This window comes from Homarus americanus, unplaced genomic scaffold (genome assembly GCF_018991925.1).
Source record: "Homarus americanus isolate GMGI-L3 unplaced genomic scaffold, GMGI_Hamer_2.0 scaffold24260, whole genome shotgun sequence".
NCBI lineage: Eukaryota > Metazoa > Arthropoda > Malacostraca > Decapoda > Nephropidae > Homarus > Homarus americanus.
Window position 1 is genome coordinate 10,178,430 of NW_024721079.1, and position 23,539 is coordinate 10,201,968.

The 23,539-nt window shown below is 42.2% G+C and overlaps 1 protein-coding gene across 1 annotated transcript in view; it reads right to left on the minus strand.

The window, feature by feature from the left end:
- Positions 1-23,539, minus strand: part of LOC121861546 (sodium- and chloride-dependent neutral and basic amino acid transporter B(0+)-like) — a 54,968-nt gene that overhangs the window by 27,025 nt on the left and 4,404 nt on the right. Inside the window, exons 2-3 of the mRNA XM_042359397.1 lie at positions 13,588-13,782; positions 12,017-12,151 (exon numbers count right to left, since the gene is read on the minus strand). Of these exons, the coding sequence (XP_042215331.1) occupies positions 12,017-12,151; positions 13,588-13,753 (301 nt within the window). The 5' untranslated portion in view covers positions 13,754-13,782. The remainder of the gene's footprint in view (positions 1-12,016; positions 12,152-13,587; positions 13,783-23,539) is intronic.

A 23,539-nucleotide genomic window follows, 5' to 3' on the forward strand; every position in this document is an offset into this window, starting at 1 on the left:
TTCCCCACCACCAGGTAACCTCCAGAGTAGTTCTGATGGAGATAGGAACCCAGATGTCACTAGTTTTGGTTCCTCTCCCATCACTAGGAGTAAGTTTATTGAGCTACAAGCAGGGGATCCTGAGCTGGTAGGTTTTCTCAATAGGTCAGTCACTGAGACAGAAGCTGAGCAAGAATCAAATTGCTACTACACTAGGTCTGGTGTATTAATGCGGAAGTTCCGTCCCTCCAATTCTCCTGCCAATCACCCTTGGTTAGTTCATCATCAAGTTGTTATTCCCAAACCTTTGCGGCAGGACATACTTAGTATCGCTCATGATGGGGTGGGTGGTCATTTAGGAGTTAGGAAGACTTATGCAAAAATTTTATCCCAGTTCTTTTGGCCTAGGATGAAGAAAGACGTCAGCTCTTACTGTCGCACTTGCCATGATTGTCAGGTAGCAGGGAAACCGAACCCCAGTGTTAAACCATTCCCTCTGCAGCCTATCCCAGTCATTGAAGAGCCCTTTAGTAAGGTGGTCATAGATTGTGTCGGTCCCTTACCTAAGACCCTTCGTGGTCATCAGTTCTTGCTAACCATTATTGATTGTGCAACCCGTTATCCTGAAGCCATTCCCTTGCGCCGCATCACAGCGAAGAATGTTATCAAAGCCTTAACCCACTTCTTCACTCAAGTAGGCCTTCCTACAGTGGTGCAGTCAGATCAGGGTTCCAATTTTACTTCCCGGTTGTTTAATCAGGTAATGCAAACCCTGGGAGTCCGGCAGTTGAGGTCTTCGGCCTATCACCCTCAGTCACAGGGGGTGGTAGAGAGATTTCACCAGACACTAAAACTCATGTTGCGCACCTTCTGTCTGGAGACTGGGAAGGATTGGGACGAGGGAGTTGACCTGCTTTTGTTTGCTGTTCGGGACAGTAAACAAGAGTCGCTAGGATTCTCGCCCTTCCAGCTCGTCTATGGACATGAGGCGCGAGGGCCTCTTAAGGTGTTAAAAGAGTGTTGGTTGAGTGATCAGAGCGCGACGCCCTTAGCTTCATATGTGGTCCAATTCAAGGAGAAGTTGCGTCTGGCTGTAGAACTTGCCCAGTCCAACTTAAGGTGTGCTCAGGTGAAAATGAAACTGCATTTTGATAAGGCCCATCAGGCAAAACCTAGAGAATTCCAAGTTGGGGAGCAGGTGTTGGCCTTCCTGCCCTTACATGATCACCCTTTTAAATCCAAATACAGTGGTCCATATGAAGTACTAGAAAAACAGGGGTCCGTGAATTATGTGATTAGCACCCCTGAACGGCGTAAGAAAAAACGCCTTATCCATGTCAATCTTTTAAAGTCATATCACGTTCGTAACGAAACCCTGGGAAAAGCAGTTGCTTGTGTTGATCAATCCTTGCCAAATTGTATCATTGTGCCAGAGTGTAAGGATGATAAAGATCAGTGTTTTTCTGAAATAATGAATGGGTCTAGTGTAAAAGTTGAAAACTCTACTATCTTGGAGGACCCCAGTGCTAAGTTGTGTCATCTCTCTAGTGACCAAGCCAATAATATAAAGTCTCTATTACAGGAGTATCTTATTATAGTTGGTGATTACCCACTCTCTTGTTCAGTGCTGGAGCATGACGTTGAGACCAGGGGAGCCAAGCCAATCCGACAGCGTCCCTACCGTCTTAATGCCTTCAAGCGGGAGTGTGTGCGAGCCGAGGTACAGCGTCTTCAAGAGCTAGGCCTCGTCGAACCCAGCATCAGTCCATGGGCATCCCCTGTTGTTCTAGTTCCAAAGCCGAATGGGTCAATGCGGCTGTGTGTGGATTACCGCAAGGTAAATGCCGTCACTGAACCCGATGGTTATCCCTTGCCACGCATCGACGATGTGATCGACGATCTTGGACAGGCAAGGTACGTGACCAAATTGGATCTCCTCCAGGGCTACTACCAGATAAGACTGACTGAACGCTCCAGGGCCATCTCTGCTTTTGTCACTCCTGAGGGGTTGTACCAATTCACAGTCCTTCCGTTTGGTATGCGGAACGCCCCTGCAACCTTTCAACGCCTCATGAATTTCATCACGTCTGGTCTGGAAGGTGTCCGCTGTTACCTAGACGACCTTATTGTCTTCAGCAGTTCCTGGGAAGATCACATGAGTCGTCTACAAGCCCTCTTCTCCGTACTGGCTGCAAGCAAGCTGACGGTGAACCTCGTCAAAAGTGAGTTCGGCCATGCCCACGTCACTTTCTTGGGGCATGTGGTCGGACAAGGGGAAGTCCAGCCTATAGCAGCCAAAATTGAGGCAATTCAACAGTATCCAGTGCCAGGCGATAAGAAGAGTGTGATGAGGTTGCTGGGTATGGCGGGGTACTACCGCCGTTTTTGTCCAAACTTCTCCTCAGTTGCCTCTCCCATGACTGACCTGCTGAGTGGCAAGAAAACCTTCAAGTGGACTACGGCTTTCCAGGAATCTTTTGAGAATCTTAAATCCCTGCTGGCAAATGCTCCTGTACTACTTGCACCTGACCTCCAGAAACAGTTCACACTCCATGTCGACGCCAGTGAAATTGGCGCCGGTGCTGTGCTTCTGCAAGAGGGTGAGAGTGATCACGTGCTTCATCCGCTGTGCTATTTTTCTAGAAAATTTAATAAATATCAAAGAAACTATGCCACCATTGAAAAGGAGGCTTTATCACTGATCATGGCACTAGAAAACTTCAAAGTATATATTGGCAGCACTGCTTATCCCATTCAAGTGTTCACTGATCATAACCCACTTACTTTTGTTGACAAGATGAAACATACCAACCAAAGACTTTTGAGGTGGGCTCTATCACTTCAGCCCTATAACTTGAACATTTCCCATATCCGCGGAAAAGAGAACGTGTTGGCTGATGCACTTTCTCGAGTCTGATTATTTAGTAACTATGTCTATATGCAAATTATTTTTTTGTTTTATTGTCATTGAGTACCTTGTGTTTATATTATGAATTATTTTGCTTCATATTGATTTAAACCAATTGTGTTAGTTATTACTTTCACTGTGTAGCTGTATATCCATTTTCGCTTCCAGTTAGTTGTAAGCTCACTTTTTTGGGGGAGGTGTCACGTGCCTGAGCGCTCGGGAACTCGCTGCATCTGTTCACGCTTCCATTTCACACAAGCTACTATTAATTTGTTAATTGTACTTATTATATTATTATTGTTCTTAGCTACTTAGGTTAATTGTATATTTATGTATGTAATTTATATGCATCATTGTCTTACTCTGTTAAGTCAACTCAAGAGTAATATTAATTAATTATATAAAATATCCAGCAAATGTCTAGATCACGTGATATGAGACGCTCCTCCACGGCGTACCCACGCCACGCTCCCCAGTAGCGAAAAATCCGTGGCATACGTTAGACGTGTCTATTCGTTCTCTAGCCTTGACCTTTGTCTAGTGCCTTTATCAAGTCTTCTGCAATGCCCTAGGGGTATCAGGTATTAGTGACACGTTTAGTTAGGCCTAGGAAGGGATCCTGGTGGTAAGGTATCTCCTGTTTGGTAGGGATAATCATTTTGTATTGATTGTTGTATATATATATTTCGTATGTCTTGTGTAATATAGTAATGTTAAGTAATATTTGTTTGGTCTAACTCCTTACAGTATAGTTTCGCCCTTCCGGCATCACTCTTATTTTATTATACAATTACTTATTCACTTAAATTCATGTTTGCTAATCATTACTCCCTTTAAAACATAAATTGAATTAATTAATTATCTTCCATTTTGTAATTCACTTATTTCAACTGTTCTTACTTTTTCAAGTACATTTAGTTGAGTAGGTATTTGGTGGAGATAATTATTGCCGTGTTCCCTGTTTGTACCTTTATTTGTTAATAACTTGGGGTAGGATTCACTCCCCAAGTATAAAGAGTAGTGGGATCGCGACAATATACAGTATGTATATGGACACTGCAAGTATTGTATAGTATAGTTCAGCATGTAGACAATGTACTTTTTCTTTAATTTTATCCCCTTCGCCACTCATCGGCTCGTTAGCCGCTTGGGCGATCGGTCACGTCTCTGTCACGCACTATTGGCAAATACTGGACATGCACCGGCTCCTGAATGTACCTGAACCTGCTCCAGTGTTGGTCAAGTCTTGTCTTGAAAGAGCTCACACTCGGTGCCGTCACAACACTCTCTGGTAGATTGTTCCAAGAGTTTACAACCCTCACTCCGAAAAAGTTTGCCCTCACAGTTTTCTGGACTTGAGGCTTCTTCAATCTTGAGCTGTGACCCCTTGTGGAGCGAGCGTCCGCCAGCTCCAAGTAAGGACACTCGACTGAGTAGTGCCAGTTGAGAGGGTTATACACCTCAACTAGGTCACCCCTTGCCCGTCTGTAATATAAGCTAGGCAAGTTCTGGCGCTCCAATCTCTCAGGGTAGCTGAGGTGCCGAAGTGCAGGCACCAGTCTGATGGCCCTCCTTTGAACATTTTCAACCAACTGACAGTCCCTAGACAGTGGTTCTCAACCTTTTTACTACCACGCCCCCTCTAGGAATTGGTCCTTCCCTCCACGCCCCCCTTGCATCTATGAATAAAATTCCCTCCCAGATTTTAAAGAAAAATGAAAAATATTGTGTTTTTAGTCTTTTTATTGAGTATAAATTAGTGAGATACTTGACACTGCTTCTCAGCTACTAGATCTTGAATGCGTGGTTGAATGCCAGAGAGTGCACAACGTAAATCCCCTTCAACGTTCAGCCTGTTTCTGTACTTGGTCTTGACAGCAACGAACGTGGAAAATGCAGCTTCACAAAGATACGTGGATCCGAACATAGTTAGAATCCGAAGAGCCTGATGTGAGATCAGAGGGTAAACAGGGAGGTACTTGACACAGAGCGTCTCAAGATCCAGTTCTTTGAAGTCTTCCTCACCTGTGGAGTTGAACTTCAACTCAAGAAACTCCTCTTGCACTTCATCCGAAACATCAGCTACTTCACATTGAAATGGGTTTCTGATGAATTTCCAGGCTTCACGCTTCTCATCTATCTCTGGGAAGTATCTGATGAATTCTGTTTTCAACTCAGTTAGATGAGTGATTATTTGTTTCTTTAACTCAGAATCAAGGTTATCGTGAATGAGAGCAGAATCCAAGTTACTAAAACTGGCTGTATTTCCCTGCTGAATTCGACACTTCCAGAGGTCGAGTTTGGCCATGAAGGTTCGAGTGGTGTCGTGGTGCATGATGATGTTGATGTTTTTCCCTTGTAGTTTAAAGTTGAGAGCATTCAACGCTTCGAAGATGTCCACCAGGTAAGCTAGAGATAGCTGAAAGCCTTCAGACTGGAACTTGTCATGGAGATCTGCCTTCTGCTTCGAATCAAGAAATATTGCTACTTCTTCTCGTAGTTCATAAAGCCGTCCAAGCATGTTCCCCTTTGATAGCCATCGTACGTTCGTGTGAAAAAGCAAGGGTTCATATTCAGATTCCATATCCTTACACAGCAGTTTGAAGAGACGACTGTTTAAGGCTCCAGCTTTGATAAAGTTGACTACCGTGATAGCCACGTTCAGGACATCCCTCATTTCAGCAGGTAAAGTTCTGGATACTAAGGATTCACGATGAAGTATGCAGTGTGTACCTACAACAGACGGATTTTTTTCTTTCACCATTGTAATGAATCCAGACTGCAGACCATGGCTGGAGCTCCATCAGTGCACACCCCTACCAGCGAGTCCCACGAAAGTTGGTTTTCCTGAAAGAAGTTTGATACATCATGAAAAGTAGCTGCTGCTGTTGTACAACTTTCCATGGGGTGATAGAACAGCATTTCCTCTTTTACACTGTTACCTGACACATGCCTCAACAGCCTTAACTGAATAAATGTGAGAGAAGAGGAATTATTGCCACGGACGTGTGCAGAAGACTGGGAGAGAACGGGGCTCACCAGTCACCAACGAGCAGTATACAGGTCCAGGACGAGTTAACCCCCCCCTTCCCCCCCATGGGTTTCGAGGGGTAGGGAGGGGGGTCAATAAGTACAGAAAATGTTAAGCCCTAAGTAAAAAAAGTAGCCTATAGAAAACTAAAGTTATAAGGCGATACTTTTGCATTTTTTCATAAACTTCTCAATATTAGCCCACGCTCTTGTTAAGAGAATAAAAACTATAATTATAATTAGAGAAATTCCTACTTCTTCCCTAGGGCTTGCGCGCCCCCCCTGGAAATTACTGACGCCCCCCAGGTTAAGAACCACTGCGGGCCTAGCATATCTCGGGGACCAGACGGGGTGACAGTACTCCAGATGGGGAAGCACTTCACTCTTGAAGATCGTTACGAGGGACGGACCGTCTAGATATCTGAACGACCTTCTTATAAGACCCAATAATTTATTTGCCTGGTTTACCTTCTTCTCGCAATGGCCCGAGAACTTCAGCTCATTGTCAACATGCACACCTAGGTCCTTCTCACAATCAGTCTCAACTAGTGTAGTTTCCTCATCCCGTTGGGACATATGATACGCCTCGTTACCGTTGGTATGCCCCAGGTGCATCCTCTTACACTTCATGACATTGAATCTCAGCAGCCATTCCTTCGACCATTCCTGGAGCCCACAGAGATCCTTCTGCAGCTCTTCACAGTCCGCTTGGTTCTTAATTTCCCGAATAACTTAGCGTCATCGGCAAACATTTGTATGGAGGAGTGTACAACGTCAGGCATGTCATTTATGAAACAAACAACAGCGGGCCCAATACACTGCCCTGTGGTACCCCACTTGTGACAGGTACGGATGACGATTTCGTGCCATTAATCACCACACACTGCTTGCGGTCTTGTAGAAAGTCTTCTATCTATGCTAGGACATTTCCCCGAATTCCGTACCCTTCCAGTTTGATTTTCAGCCTTTCATGGGGTACACTGTCGAAAGCCTTGGCAAAATCTAGGTAAATATTGTCGATATTATCACCCCGTTCCAGAATATGGGTCCAAATATCCGATACCTTGAGCAATTGTGTTAAGCAGGAGCGCCCCGGCATAAAACCGTGTTGGCAATCCTTTACAAGATTGTTTCATATTAGATGTTCCATTGCGGCATCTCTGATAATACTCTCAAGTACTTTACATATTATGCTGGTCAGGCTCACCGGTCTATAGTTGTTCGTGGAGTGACGATCGCCCTTCTTGAAGATAGGACTCACATAAGCCTCTTTCCATTCACTGGGGACCATTTGTTCATCCAGGCATTTACAAAACAGGATCTTCAGGGGCTCGACAAGCTCGTTGCACAACTCTCTTAGCACTCTAGGATGCACCATGTCAGGGCCGGGACTCATATGGACCTTTAGCCTGGTACCAGTATACTGTACTGTACATGTATTCAAACAATGCTGGTACAGGTATACAGTTCAGCATGTAGATATACAATGCAGGTATACAATTCAGCATATTTACTGGGTGTTTCAGAAATAGGTTTCATAATTCTGGGGGTGTATTTCTGGCACAATTCTAAGACACAATGTCAATATGACAAATTGTCAGAATCCACACAGTTTCCTAACACCTGAAAAGGGTTAAGGTAATGACAGTGGGATTGGTTGTGTAATAATTATAGATTTTAGTGTCATTTTATGCACATAACTCTATACAATGTGATAGTTTCATTATTACAGTAATTGTTCAAAATTCCCTCCCTCTGCCTCTTTATCACATGGTGTAGAGCTAGTTTTCTCTGTCAATGCATTTTTAGTATCTGATCGATGCTCTTTGGTTTTCACTGTTTATATCTCAAGTATTATGTTTAAGCACTTATAGCGGAGCCTCTCCTTGTGCACCTTATAAATACAGCATTAAGGTAGAAAGTGTCTCTTTTTATCCTGCATCATCCGGCGAAGATGATGGAATATATTAACGTTGGGTATACAACATGACAGGTAGCAGCGTACAACACATTATCTAATGTGTATTTCAGGTAATCTGTGAAGACACAACACGATCCATGGCAGTTGTTGTCGAGGGATCGATCTTTTGCTCTTTATCTACCAATAGTGGCGTCCCACAGGGTTCTGTTCTTTCACCAACTCTCTTCCTTCTTTTTATCAATGATTTACTTCACACGACGACTAATTCTATCCATTCTTATGCGGATGATTCTATTCTTCAATTTTATCCCTTCCCCCTAATTCTTAAGCTAGATTTGTTTCTAGAGCTGATATCATTACATCTATCAATGCGGATCTGTGCAGCATCTCCGAATGGGAAGGTAGAAACTAGGATAAATTCAATAGTAATAAAACTCAGTACAGGGTATTTACCAATTACACTTTCCAAATTAGATGATCTCCCACCCAACACATTTCAGGATGCAATCATTCTGCCAAGTTCTAAAATAGATATACTAGGCCTTACCATTTCCTCTAATATATCATGGAAACCACACATCCACAACATTGCTAAAGCTGCCTCCCGAAAGCTGGGAATGCTTTACAGATGCAGTAGTTACTTCACTCCTGAGCAGTTGCTTCAAGTTTATAAGGGATTCATTTGTCCTAACTTGGAGTACTGCTCTCATATCTGGGGTGGCTCTTCTTTTGTCCAACTGTTAGATAGGGTGGAATCAAAGGCATTTCGTCTTATTGACTCTCCTCCTATAGTTGATAATTATAATCTTTCTTCCCTGTCTCTTCTCTGCAATGTTGCTTCATTGTCTCTCTTTTACAGGTAATTTAACGGGCAATATTCGGTGGATTTGGCATCCTGTGTACCGCCGGCAAGGCCGTGGACTCGTAACACTCGTCTTGCCCGCGGCGCCCACCGTTTCTCTGTGGATGTCGGTCACACTAGAATAACCCGTTATAGTACATCCTTCTTTCCTCACACAGCCAAACTGTGGAATGCTCTGCCTCCTTCTGTGTTTCTATACTCATACAATCTGTCTCGCTTCAAAAAGGTGGTTTTCCGGCATCTTGGGTGGTGTAGATTAATATAATTTTTTTCTTTTCTATTTTTAATTTCTTTTTACTCTTGTTTTTCGCTCCCGATGACCTGTGCCCAGGTGGGCTATTCCCCGCAAAAAAAAAGGTTAAGTTGTATCGCTGACTAATGGAGTCGTGATAACTGTATGTGCCAGAGTAACCTGTATCCCCAGTATTAAGAGTAATAATAATTACTGTACACAAATATCAATCTTGTCACGGGCATTTGAAAAGTGCTATGAAGTGGAAGTGGAAGTGTAAGTGTAAGTAGTAATGTAATTGAAGGACTGACGACCAATCTTTGTTGTGTGTCACTGTCATAGAATGTTACCAGTAACCTATAATACCGTAATTTTGAATGAACATTGGTCATGTTAACAGTGAATACTTGTTTGGCTGACGTGGGAGTAAGACCAAGTGGTCTTTGTAAATTGTATCAGTGTTAACGTAAATTTGACCAAGTCTTGAGTGAACTCCAAAGAATGGTTCATGTGTTTATGTTCTGGGAAAGTGTCAGGTACTCAATTTCATTTTAAATACACCATCTTTATTGAATGTTGGGGTATCATTCTCCTGCAGTATCACCTTTGTTCTTCCCCATATCTTGATACCATTAAATACAACTGAATGCAAATGCCCTAGACCTCACCATGCTACCACATGTTAAGAGGCTAAAGGTTATATGTATGTGCCCTAGACCTCACCATGCTACCACATGTTAAGAGGCTAAAGGTTATATGTATGTGCCCTAGACCTCACCATGTTACCACATGTTGAGAGGTTAAAAGTTATATGTATGTGCCCTAGACCTCACCATGCTACCACATGTTTAGAGGTTAAAAGTTATATGTATGTGCCCTAGACCTCACCATGCTACCACATGTTAAGAGGTTAAAAGTTATATGTATGTGCCCTAGACCTCACCATGTTACCACATGTTAAGAGGTTAAAAGTTATATGTATGTGCCCTGACCTCACCATGCTACCACATGTTGAGAGGTTAAAAGTTATATGTATGTGCCCTAGACCTCACCATGTTACCACATGTTAAGAAGTTAAAAGTTATATGTATGTGCCCTAGACCTCACCATGCTACCACATGTTAAGAGGCTAAAGGTTATATGTATGTGCCCTAGACCTCACCATGCTACCACATGTTAAGAGGTTAAAAGTTATATGTACACTATGTGCCCTAGACCTCACCATGTTACCACATGTTAAGAAGTTAAAAGTTATATGTATGTGCCCTAGACCTCACCATGTTACCAAATGTTAAGAGGTTAAAAGTTATATGTATGTGCCCTAGACCTCACCATGCTACCACATGTTAAGAGGTTAAAAGTTATATGTACACTATGTGCCCTAGACCTCACCATGTTACCACATGTTAAGAAGTTAAAAGTTATATGTATGTGCCCTAGACCTCACCATGCTACCACATGTTGAGAGGTTAAAAGTTATATGTATGTGCCCTAGACCTCACCATGTTACCACATGTTAAGAAGTTAAAAGTTATATGTATGTGCCCTAGACCTCACCATGTTACCACATGTTAAGAAGTTAAAAGTTATATGTATGTGCCCTAGACCTCACCATGCTACCACATGTTAAGAGGTTAAAAGTTATATGTATGTGCCCTAGACCTCACCATGCTACCACATGTTAAGAGGTTAAAAGTTATATGTATGTGCCCTAGACCTCACCATGTTACCACATGTTAAGAGGTTAAAAGTTATATGTATGTGCCCTAGACCTCACCATGCTACCACATGTTAAGAGGTTAAAAGTTATATGTATGTGCCCTAGACCTCACCATGCTACCACATGTTAAGAGATTAAAAGTTATATGTATGTGCCCTAGACCTCACCATGTTGCCACATGTTAAGAGGCTAAAGGTTATATGTATAATAAGTAAAATAACTAAGAAATAGATAACAGAAGGAATATGTAAAGTAAGGAAGGAACTTAAAGAAAGAGAAGTAGAAGTTTAAAATAAACCAAAGAAACAAGTTGAAAGAATAAAACAAAACAAAAGAAATAAAAGAAAGGTAAAATAAATAACTCCCTCCCGTACACTACATTAATACAGGGTAATAACAAGCCTGGTCATTATCACATGTCCCCTTCGAGGCTAAGAGACTCTTGTTGAGGGGCGGAGGCGTCACTCTGACTCCAAGACAGCCTCTGGGGAGTCCGGAGAGGCTTGCTAGCCGTTTTCAAAGAGCATAATCTGAAATAAAATATTTTCCTCTCACCAATAACGGCAAATATTACAGCGATCAAAATATTACGCAATCATATATATTGATAACGTTGGTTACACGAGTGAAGGCAGGTGTGATCACGTTGGAACAAAGCGCGGAAATGAAATAAGCAGGTGGCCGTCAGGTGGCTCACAGGTAAGTGGAACTGCACAGAGGATGAAAAATAAGTTTGTGTGTACAGTGGCCGTCTTTGATCTGATAAGTATTTTTATTCCGCGTCAGAGAGTTTTGCCTCGTGATAGCTATGATTAAAGTGGAATTTGCCTCACGTCAATCGCGAGAGGGTGTTAAAACCTAATTAACGTCAATATGGATTATCATAAATCGGGGAATACCTGTACAGATAATACCTAGTACAGTAATTAAAATGCTGTTTTATTAATACTGTACTACCTGTATCTTATATTGTATAAATTATTCGTGTAATATGTTTGTAATAATTTCATAATGTTATTTGCTATATCAATACTGTACTCTATTTTGTTCCAGTTTTTATATCAGTGATAATTTGCAACCAGATGTGTAATACTGCTAAGATCCCCATTTTATTATGACTGTTGTCTCTACTTTCACTTTTTGCCACAATTATTATGACACACTAGATTACCTTACCTGATTACTTGAGCAAGGTTAATGAGGCTCTATAATGCACCAAAGAGGGGTGAAGCCCAAGAATTTCACTAAGAATAACAAAGCATTAAAATGTGGCTGAGATAATTGGAGCCTTGGAGCACAACTGAAAGAAGCAGAGTATGAAATCTTACCTAAATGAAAGTACAGTATAGGATCCCTAACCTCACCTGAGAGGAGCGGGCACATGAAGGAGAACATCTGTGTAGGTCCCAGGCTTACATACTGTCCCAGAGCTAACTCCATGAAGTATAGAGGAAGACCGATACACATCATGCACACGATGTATGAGATGAGGAAGGCCGCTGTGGGGAGGGAACACACTCAGTCCTCATAAATGGTAATGATGCTGGTGGAAAGATGAATACAAATGGTAGCTATATATCTTTTTTTTTAAAATCAGTCCACCCAGCCTTTGAGAAGCTGTACTGTAACTTATTCATTTTAAGTGTAGGTGAATACATGAAAAGTGAAATTGCAAAATCCTAAGTATAAATAATATGGGAGACTGCACTTTCCACCAACACTTTGACTGTACAGTACATCAATGATAAATGTATCTTGCTCATACACCTGGTACACACACCAGTGTTATGTACAGTAGTCCACTGCTTCTACCAAAACATTTTAACATACGATTACAGTACATGTACTGAATATGTGGAACCAGGCATGATTTTTTAAGCACTCGGGACTAGAATCTAACACTTACCATTTACACAGCTCATCACTATCACTACCCATACTGATCCCTGTGGAGACATCCGTTCATACAGGACAGTGGTTTCTCTCACACACTACATATAACACTAAGAAGAGTATTACTTAGAGTAATGTGGATTATTCGTGTGCCTCTCACTAATTTGTCCTGGGTTCAACCCCCGACCAAGAAATATGAACAGTAAGAAGGGTTTCCTCTAGGTAGTCTTGTTTCCTCCTGTACTACCACTGGACAATGGAGGTCATAACACAGAAAGAAACAACAGCTAGTAAGCTAATAAGTGATGGAAATATAAATAAAATAAAAATCAATACAGTCCAGTTTCATTACCTAAAAGGATTTCAATATAAATTGGATAGTTTTTTAGAAGCTCATTGCCTCTTCCTTATACAGCTCTGTATTCTACATTGCAGGTGCTTATGAATATACAGCAAACACAGGACCCCATAGTTTCACCCAAGCCATAAGCAATACCCAATACCTTACTATAAAATTATATTTCTGCAATTATATCAATTGATGTCATAACTATCACAAAATGAAACTTCTTTTTTTTAATGATAAAATTAGAACAGAACAGTATTATCTAGTAGTAATAATGATGAGTTTACAAGAAACATAAACATTTAAGTTGTAGAACAGTCGACTTCGCTAAACACTAATATACAGTTGTTTATATATATATATATATATATATATATATATATATATATATATATATATATATATATATATATATATATATATATATATATATATATATATATATATATATATATATATATATATACACACATACAATTTACATATCTATAATATATATTCATATATATTTATATATATATATATTTATATATATTTATATATATTTATATATATATATATATTTATATATATATTCATATATATATATATTCATATATATATTTATATATATATATATATATTTATATATATTTATATATATTTATATAGAGAGAGAGAGATTATGTATAACAAAATATATACTGTAAGGCTTACCTCCACCATACTTGTATGAATAATAAGGAAACCTCCAGAAGTTGCCCAAACCAACAGAGTACCCAGCCAGGGCAAGGAAAGCTTCCCCAGGTTTGGTAAATGTCCCTCGTTCTGGAGAGGGTCTTGCCAGCACCTCGTGTAGCCTTCTTAAAATGGCCTTTATCATAATGGAGTCACCTTGCCGGTATCTACCACCTGGGAGAATTAATTGTTATTTCACAGAAACTAACATAAATATTTAAAATACAAATTTTAACAACACACTTGAACTACCACCACCTAGGTGCTATTATTCACCTATTTTCATCTTGTAACAACCTAAAACCTTATAATACATCCTATAATGTGGTGCAGCAGCAGAGTGGATACAGCACTCACCTCCTGTTTTAACAGTCGCTGGTTCACACCCAGGATAAGCAATCAATCCAGCAGTATGGGTACCTTAAACTATAGGGTGTTCAAGTGCAGTGTTGATCATACTGTCTCTTTGTGCACCAAGATTTAGTATTCAACAGGGGCGGATCCAGGAATATCAAAAGAGGGGGATCCAAGAAGTCGTGGGTGGGGGAAATGGTGAGCACAGCGAGCCCGTCCACTTGAAGGATTTTTTTTTTTGGGTGGAGGGGGGGAGGGAGGCTTCCAGATTTTTTACTTATTATTTTAAATCTGACCAATATCATGTGGCCGTTTTGAAGCCATGTGCAGTTCATATTAGGAGACATTCTAAGATTAATAGTAAATACTTTTTACTACACAAAAACACCTGAGTACAGTACTGCATTAAAGAAAAGTATTGGAATTATCTGGTGAGAAGGGGGAGTTCAGAACCGGCCCCCCCCCCCCCTTGGATCCGCCAGTGCTTGTTCGCCTCTTTCACCTTTGCCTCAAAACCCAAAATTTTCCTTCTTCTTGGAAGCATGCCTCGATTCAGCCTACCAAAGAAGGGTGACCATTCCAATCCTTCTAACTGCCGCCCCATTGCCCTAACTTCATCCCTCTCTAAGATTTTCAAAACTATCTTAAACTCTCATTTTCTCCGTCACCTTGAACGCCTTTCTCTTTTGTCGGATCACCAGTTTAGCTTTTGCCAGGCGAGATCTACTGGTGATCTGCTCTCCTACTGCGCCCATCTTTGGTTAGGGATTATGGGGAAACTTTCGTCGTGGCCCTCGACATCTCCAAAGCATTTGACAGGATATGGCACAAGTCTTTGCTATCTAAACTTCCCTCTTATGGTTTTTCTCCCCCACTTTGTTCTCTAATTTCTAGCTTCCTTGAGAACCGATCCATGGCAGTTGTTGTCGAGGGATCGATCTCTCGCTCTTTCTCTACCAATAGTGGTGTCCCACAGGGTTCTGTTCTTTCACCTACACTCTTCCCTCTTTTTATCAATGATTTACTTCAAACTACAACTAATTCTATCCATTCTTACGCTGATGATTCTACTCTTCACTCTTCTTCATATTTTTCCCTTCCCCCTAATTCTTTAACTAGATTTGTTTCTAGAGCTGATATCATTTCATCTATCAATGCGGATCTGTGCAGCATCTCCGAATGGGGAGGTAGAAACCTGGTTAAATTCAATTGTAATAAAACTCAGTATTTACAGATTACACTTTCCGAATTAGATGATCTCCCATCAATCACATTTCAGGAAGCGCTCATTCTGCCAAATTCTAAAATAAATATGCTAGGCCTCACCATTTCCTCTAACATGTTATGGAAACCACACATCCACAACATTGCTAAACTTGCCTCCCGAAAACTAGGAATGCTGTACAGATGCCGTAGCTACTTCACTCCTGAGCAGTTGTTTCAAGTTTATAAGGGATTCGCTAGGAGAAACATACAACCCTCTATCACAGCAGAGAAGGTTGCCAAAATGTTAACCACCAACCACTCAAGAAACCCTACAGTTTCTTACCGAGCATCCACCCCCACGCTAGTGGTGGAGATGTACAGTTAACTAAAAGATGCTGGTGTTTTATCCCAGCAGTGGATGGACCAGCATTTTAGTTTAAGGTCCGCGTAGGTAATATTCCTACAAATCTTAAAAAAATAAATAAATAAAAGTCCGTGAGGGCATGAAGGGGGCGTGTCTGATGAAAGAAAAGCAGAACTAGCGAGACGCCTCAGTGCAACTCTACTCATCAAAATATCTAACCTCATCAAGACTAAGGACTCCTTCATCGCCCTGTGCCCGACTGACAATGATGTAGATTTACTCCTATCGAGCGAGAGCACAAGAAAACTCAAGTCTACAAAATTTGAAGTTGCAGTCCCTCCACAACTCCGAGCAAGGAAGTCAATTGTAGTCAAACGATTAGATAGAGCGATCACCGAGGAAGCAAGTGAACAGCAATTGGTATTAGATGTAGAACATAGAAACCAATGGGCCAAGGTGGAGGAAGTGGTCAAGCTGCCCAGACTGCCATCCATGCTCAAAATACGATTTACAGAAATAGCCATGGCCCAAAGAGCAATCCAAGAGGGACTTTGTCTCTCCTACTACCATGTCAGCAGCAGCCAGATGGAGCAGGAGGAATTCTTCCCCCTTACTCCAGGCTGGAACTGCTACCAATACTCACACACGGCTACAGACTGCCCTAACAAGGACACCAAGCACTGCTCAGAATGCGGGAACAAGGGGCACACCTTTAGGGAGTGTAAAAACAAGGATGCCCCCAAATGCCTAAACTGTGAAGGAGGTCACAGAACACTGGCTACTCGCTGCCTCATACAAAAAGCAATAGTTAACCAAAAGAGGGAGAAGAAGAGGAAGAAGACACAGGAACAGCAAAACAGAACATATTCAGCTGTGACAAAATTAACCCGAGAAACGACAAAGATCCTCGAAAAAGTCGCCACACCACCCCCGTAAAGCAACCTATTTGGCTTTAACTTGGAAATAATCTTTGCAAAAAAATAATGACTCCATAATCCACGCCCACATCATGAACATGCCTAACTTGGAACTTTTGCCAAGGCAGCAAGGGATATTTTCGCCCCCAACAACCTGCCAGACATGGAATTCCCAAACGACGTGCCTTTCTACCGAAATTTTCAACATAATATACAAACCAGAGAGCACTGCAAATCAAGAACCATCGACTCAAGAACAGGCTATCTCAGACATACAACCCGAGCCGCCAAGCGAGGAGGAAACGATGGGTGACGAAAACGAAGATGAAATCACCACAATAACAGAACAAGCCGCAAGATTCAGCACCCAAAAAAGAATCAAGCAGGAACTATGGCACACACCACCACCTTCACCCAGAAGGACCACGGAGAACGAAGACCTCGGGTATGAAACTGGTCTACGATTTTTCTCCACTACAGCTCCCCCCATAGTCTCAACAGAAAGACTGTTGGCAGAAATAAGGCAAGGCAAGATAAAATACACATACTCAGACAAAAACCTAGATGACACACATATTGAAACACTAATTAAGAAAGGAAGAAGCATCACAAGACACAACAGAACAGAGAGAGTTGATCAGTCTGGGGCGCCGGTGGTAGAAGCGGTACCGCTCTTGCCTCGCAAGAGAGATGTCACGGGTTCGATTCCCGGGCCGGTGGAAAAGTTGTTTGGACATACTTCCTAACCCCAATTGGCCCCTGTTCACCTAGCAGTAAAGTAGGTACCTCATGTAAACCGAAAGTTTCGCATTCAGGGAAAGTTGTTGGATCTTCCAATAACTTGATGACATAAACCATTGACTCTTCAAGGCTTCTACGCCCTTGACTTTCAGGCTTCTACGCTCTTAACTCATGAGACTGAAAGGCAAGAACTTAGCATGCTTCCCTGTTGGGCGCTGTAAACGCTTCTGCGCTTCACCTTACACAGGATGTAGAGGAGTGCCCAATAAAAAAAAAAAAAGTTGATCAGTCAACATAATGATAATATAAAAGGATCCGCCTGGGCCTGCTGACGGACAGGAGGGGTCAGGGGAACACCGGTCAGCAAAAATGGCGCAAACCAGCTCTAGGCACCAGCCTTCATAATAAACAAACTTAAAATAATCCAACAATGTTTTAGCATGAATCCCACAGAGAGCAAGCGAACTATATAACACATACCGTATCATAGAGCCAGATATTATCCTCATAAATCCGCATGGTATGAAAAACTCTGAATTTTATTATTATTTTTTTTTTTTTACGGGGATTAGCCCACCGGGGCACAGGTTACTGACCCACATCGGGACCTAAGGGGCGAAAATGTAATAATCATAATAATAATTCACAGTAAATAAAATTTATAATAATAATAATATACAAAATAATGCTAATAATTACAATAACAACACTGTAATAATAATAATAATAAAGAACCATAAAGAAATACAAAAATGAAAAATAAAAATCAATAGCGAGAAACAATATACAGTATGTATGTTGTGTTGTCGAAGTAAGAGAAACAATTGAGACCCTGCAATTGTGCGTAAGTGAGGCAGAAAGTCAGATCAGCAACCTGGGACTTGATCACAGTCTACCAAACAAAAACAGTCAAGACCTACAACATGATGGAATTGCCATAGCCATCAAACGAAACATACAACACAATATACACGACTCATTTCAAGAAAACTTTCTGGCGATCGAAAGTAACAGCCCAACAGGACCCATCGTAATTGGCACCTGTTACCTCCCTCCTAGAAGACCCATATTCCCACTAGCAGACATGTTCAAACTGATGAGAAGAAATATACCAGCTTATTTTCTGGGTGACCTAAATGCACGACACCGCGTCTTGGGGCACCAGGATAACAACGACGTAGGGCAGATTTTAAACACATTATTGAGTCACGGCAACGCAGTACACCTTGGCCCGGAATTTCCCACATACATCAGAGCAGGTCACACCGGACATCCAGACATAGTACTAACAAACCAGCATCACCATCTTAATCTGCAAATGGAACCCGGCCCAATAACGGCCAGTGACCATCTCCCTATCGCAGCCACACTCTCCACGTCGCCAATACAGATCCCTGCCAGGATGAGATACAGCTACAGCCGATCCAACTGGGAGGAATTCCAAAAGGAGTTACACAATCAACAAATCACCCAACTACACAACAGACACACTTCCCAAATAGAAAGCACACTAGAGATATGGTATGAAAACGTGAGCCAAGCAATGGAACACCACATACCCAAGACCACTCACCGTACATTACCACACCCCCAATACTCACATCAATCAAGAATTCTACAGAAGGGAAGAGATGAGGGGTATCAACTGGCCTGACTTATTAAGGTACAAGAACGCAGACACTACGCTGAATATCATAACTAGTAAAATGACCCATTTGATCGATAAATATATACCCAAGACCAAACCCAGTGCCTCTAGGAATACGAGGGGATCCCTACACATGAACCATGCGGCGGTCGACAAAATTAAGAAGAAAACCCAGAAATTCAAGACGTGGGTTGGGTCAAACGATGAGCAAGACAGGAGGATGTATGCAAGAGCCAGAAACCAAGCAAAGATAGAGTGTAGGAGGGCTGAAAAGGAGTTCCAAAGGCCAAGTCAAACCCAAAGGCTTTTACCGCTATGCAAAGTCGAAATTGAAAACGCGAGTAGGAGTATCAGACCTGAGGCTTGAAGATGGTAGTTACGCAGATTCTGACCAGGATAAAGCTGAGGCATTGAACAGCTTCTTTTCCTCAGTGTTCACAAGAGAGGATGCAACTAACCTTCCTGCGTTTGAGGACAGACGGTTCGACACAGCACTGACCCACATTGTGTTCACAGAAGAGGGTATTAGAAATAAACTGTCCAGGCTAAAGGTCCATAAGAGTCCTGGACCTGACATGGTGTATCCTAGAGTGCTAAGGGAGCTGTGCAACGAGCTTGCAGAGCCCCTGAAGATTCTGTTTTGTAAATGCCTGGATGAACAAATGGTCCCCAGTGAATGGAAAGTGGCTTATGTGAGTCCTATCTTCAAGAAGGGCGATAGTCACTCCACGAACAACTATAGACCGGTGAGCCTGACCAGCATAATATGTAAAGTACTTGAGAGTATTATCACAGATGCAGCGATGGAACATCTACTACGAAACAACCTTGTAAAAGATTGCCAACACGGTTTTATGCCGGGGCGCTCTTGCTTGACACAATTGCTCAAGGTATTGGATATTTGGACCCATATTCTAGAACGAGGTGGTAATATCGACAATATTTACCTAGATTTTGCCAAGGCTTTCGACAGTGTACCCCACGAAAGGCTGAAAATCAAACTGGAAGGGTACGGAATTCGGGGAAATGTCCTAGCGTGGATAGAAGACTTTCTACATGACCGCAAGCAATGTGTGGTGATTAATGGCACGAAATCGTCATCTGTACCTGTAACAAGTGGGGTACCGCAGGGTAGTGTATTGGGCCCGCTGTTGTTTGTTTGTTTCATAAATGATATGCCTGACGTTGTACACTCCTCCATACAAATGTTTGCCGATGATGGCAAGTTATTTCGGGAAATTAAGAACCAAGCGGACTGTGAAGAGCTGCAGAAGGACCTCTGTGGGCTCCAGGAATGGTCGAAGGAATGGCTGCTGAGATTCAATGTCACGAAGTGTAAGAGGATGCACCTGGGGCGTACCAACGGTAAGGAGGCGTACCATATGTCCCAACGGGATGAAGAAAATGTACTAGTTGAGACTGTGTGTGAGAAGGACCTAGGTGTGTATGTTGACAATGAGCTGAAGTTCTCGGGCCATTGTGAGAAGAAGGTAAATCAGGCAAATAAATTATTGGGTCTTATAAGAAGGTCGTTCAGATATCTAGACGGTCCGTCCCTCGTGACGATCTTCAGGAGTGAAGTGCTTCCCCATCTGGAGTACTGTCACCCCATCTGGTCCCCGAGATATGCTAGGGACTGTCAGTTGGTTGAAAATGTTCAAAGGAGGGCCACCAAACTGGTGCCTGCACTTCGGCACCTCAGCTACCCTGAGAGATTGGAGCGCCTGAACTTGCCTAGCTTATACTACAGACGGGCAAGGGGGGACCTAGTTGAGGTTTATAAGCATCTCAGGGGGCACTACTCAGTTGAGTGTCCTTACTTGGAGCTGGCGGACGCTCGCCCCACAAGGGGCCACAGCTCAAGATTGAAGAAGCCGCAAGTCCAGAAAACCGTGAGGGCAAACTTTTTCGGAGTGAGGGTTGTAAACTCTTGGAACAATCTACCAGAGAGTGTTGTGACGGCACCGAGTGTGAGGGAAGTGTGGAGCGGGTTCAGGTACATTCAGGAGCCGGTGCATGCCCAGTATTTGCCAACAGTGCGTGACAGAGACGTGACCGATCGCCCGGGCGGCTAGCGAGCCGACCTTTTGGTGAAGAATATAAAGGAAAAGAGACGTGACCGATCGCCCAAGCGGCTAACAAGCCGATCAGTGGCGAAGAGGATAAAAGTAAAAAAAAAAAAAGTAAATTAAAATTGATCATAGAACAAGGATGGACGCCAGAATACAGAAGACAATATAACACCATACACGAACAACTAAGAAACATGTCCAAAGAAGCATACGTGAATAACTGGGAGAAACTAATAACAGAAACAGAAGCAATTTGCTACAACTCGAAACAATTCTGGCGTGAAATTAAACACCTAATGGGAATCTCTAGCAACGAATCAAACTTCATTTTAAACAGCAACCAAATCAAATTAACCGAACCCAAAGAACAAGAACCCGAATTCAGGAAATATTGGAGCAAAATATTTCAAATAAGCCAAGACGACAACCTGAACTTCTGTATGAACACCGAGCGACAAGTAACCAATCACATGACACACACAACCCACATCTGGCAACCAAGTCCCAACATAGACAAACACTCTTGACTATTTTTCCACACTGATCAAACCAATCACCGCAGAGGAAATACACAAAACAATAAACAGTTTCAAGAACAAGGCCCCGGGCATCAGTAAAATAAACAAACCCATACTCCAGCATCTACCAATCAACATGATACTCCAACTCAGAAACATTTTTAATGCATCACTTGCCTCTGGTTACAAGGAAATTTAAAACAGCGAGCATCAGACTTATACCAAAACAAGAACTTGAAGAGAAATACGACCCTAGGCAGCACGGATTTAGAAAACACAGAGGAACCCATACAGCCTTAGCCCCAATTTACGAAAACATAGCATTTTTAATGCACAACAGAGATCAATGTAACGTAGTACAGTATTAAGGGACGTAGCAAAAGCATTCGACAATGTCTGGCACTTAGTGCTCAAATACAAAATTACCATCCAACAACTTCCCAACAACTTCACATCTTTTCTTTGTAACTTCCTTGACAATAGAGAGGCAAAAATTATCATTTGTAACCACGTAGGCCCAAGCATCAAGTTATACAGCGGAGTACCCCAGGGAAGTAACCTCTCGCCAACACTCTACACGACATACACGTCGGACACGCCACCTCCTACACACGGAGAATACAAAGGCAAGGACAAACAGATGATGGCACGAAAAACAGCCCACGCCATCGAGCAGATTAACGAATATGAAAAAAAAGTGGAAAATACAAACCAATACACAGAAACTAAAGATCACACACATTGCCAAAATAAACCCAGCACCAATCACAGTCAAATTTCTGGGACTCACAGTAACAAGAACAGGCATAGCAAAACATAACACAAAGCAAAACGCTTGCCCAATCACAACTCGCAAAACTACGAAGATTTAGCAAAATGGACAACAAAATTCAACTACACCTATTCAAAGCACTTGTCCGCCCCCACCTGGAGTATCCACCAATGCCACTCAGCATGAACAGCAAAACCAGCCAACTTAAACTTCAATCAGTATAAAACAAAGCTATCCGTAGAGCATCAAAGCAACTCCCCCCATACACCACCAAAATACAAGAACTTCACGAATTATACAATATCGAACCACTGAGCACACGTACACACAGCCAAGCTCAGAGAATCTGGAGCAAACCTGAAGAGTTGGAGGACCTAATATTCACCCAGTTAGAAGAAGTAACTACTAAAACACACAGCTGGTGGCCCAAGAGCCTCCATGCTAACATGAACAAGACCCACTTTACACATATATGGGAACAAATAACACCACCATTTAACAAATATAAATTAACACCCATTACACTAATGAATGCCTAGCTAGTTTAGCTCCCCACTCCCCCTGCCTCCCTTGAGCGGGCGGGCGTCTGCTGTGTGGCCACCACCCCACCAATCAACTCGTCTCAGCTAGGTGGACAGCCCACCTGCTATCACCCCCTACTACTTTACTTCTCGTTTCTATGCTTTCCTTCTCACCCTCCTCTCTTCTCCCAGGGCAAAGTCATTTGCCACTTTACTTCATCATTATCATCATCATCATCATCATCATCATCGTGAGGGCAGACAACACCACGCTCTTAAGCAGAGAAGACCTCCTCTAAAGAAGCTCCTCCACAGCAACTCCATCAACTTCCCAGCACCTGACTGCTCTGTACACTCACGCGTCATAGTTTCGATGCACCCTCAACCCCTACTCCTGGCTCGAGGGAAGTCGTAGTGATGTTAAGTATAGTAATGATAAATAAAGTGTTGTGAAGTCACTAAAATCCTGTATCGTGCATATATTCTCTCAAATATTACATCATGAACTGCTATTCGTACAATCCAGCGAAGCTTCGAGTTACCACATTGCACCACTGAGCGATGGGTGGGGGGAAATGGGAGGGGGGAGGAACGTTCAGTATGAAGCCAAGGTGGACGGAAATAAAGTCCACAGGGAAAAAAGTCACATGACTTGTACACATTGACAACACAATATATATATGTGATGGCATTGCACGTAGGTTAGGTTAGGTTAGGTTTTTCCGTGCCTTTTTATCTGTGACCTTCTTTCCTGAATTCGAAGCCAAGGCTACGACTTCCATCGAGTCAGGGGTAGTGGTAGAGGGTGCATCAAAACT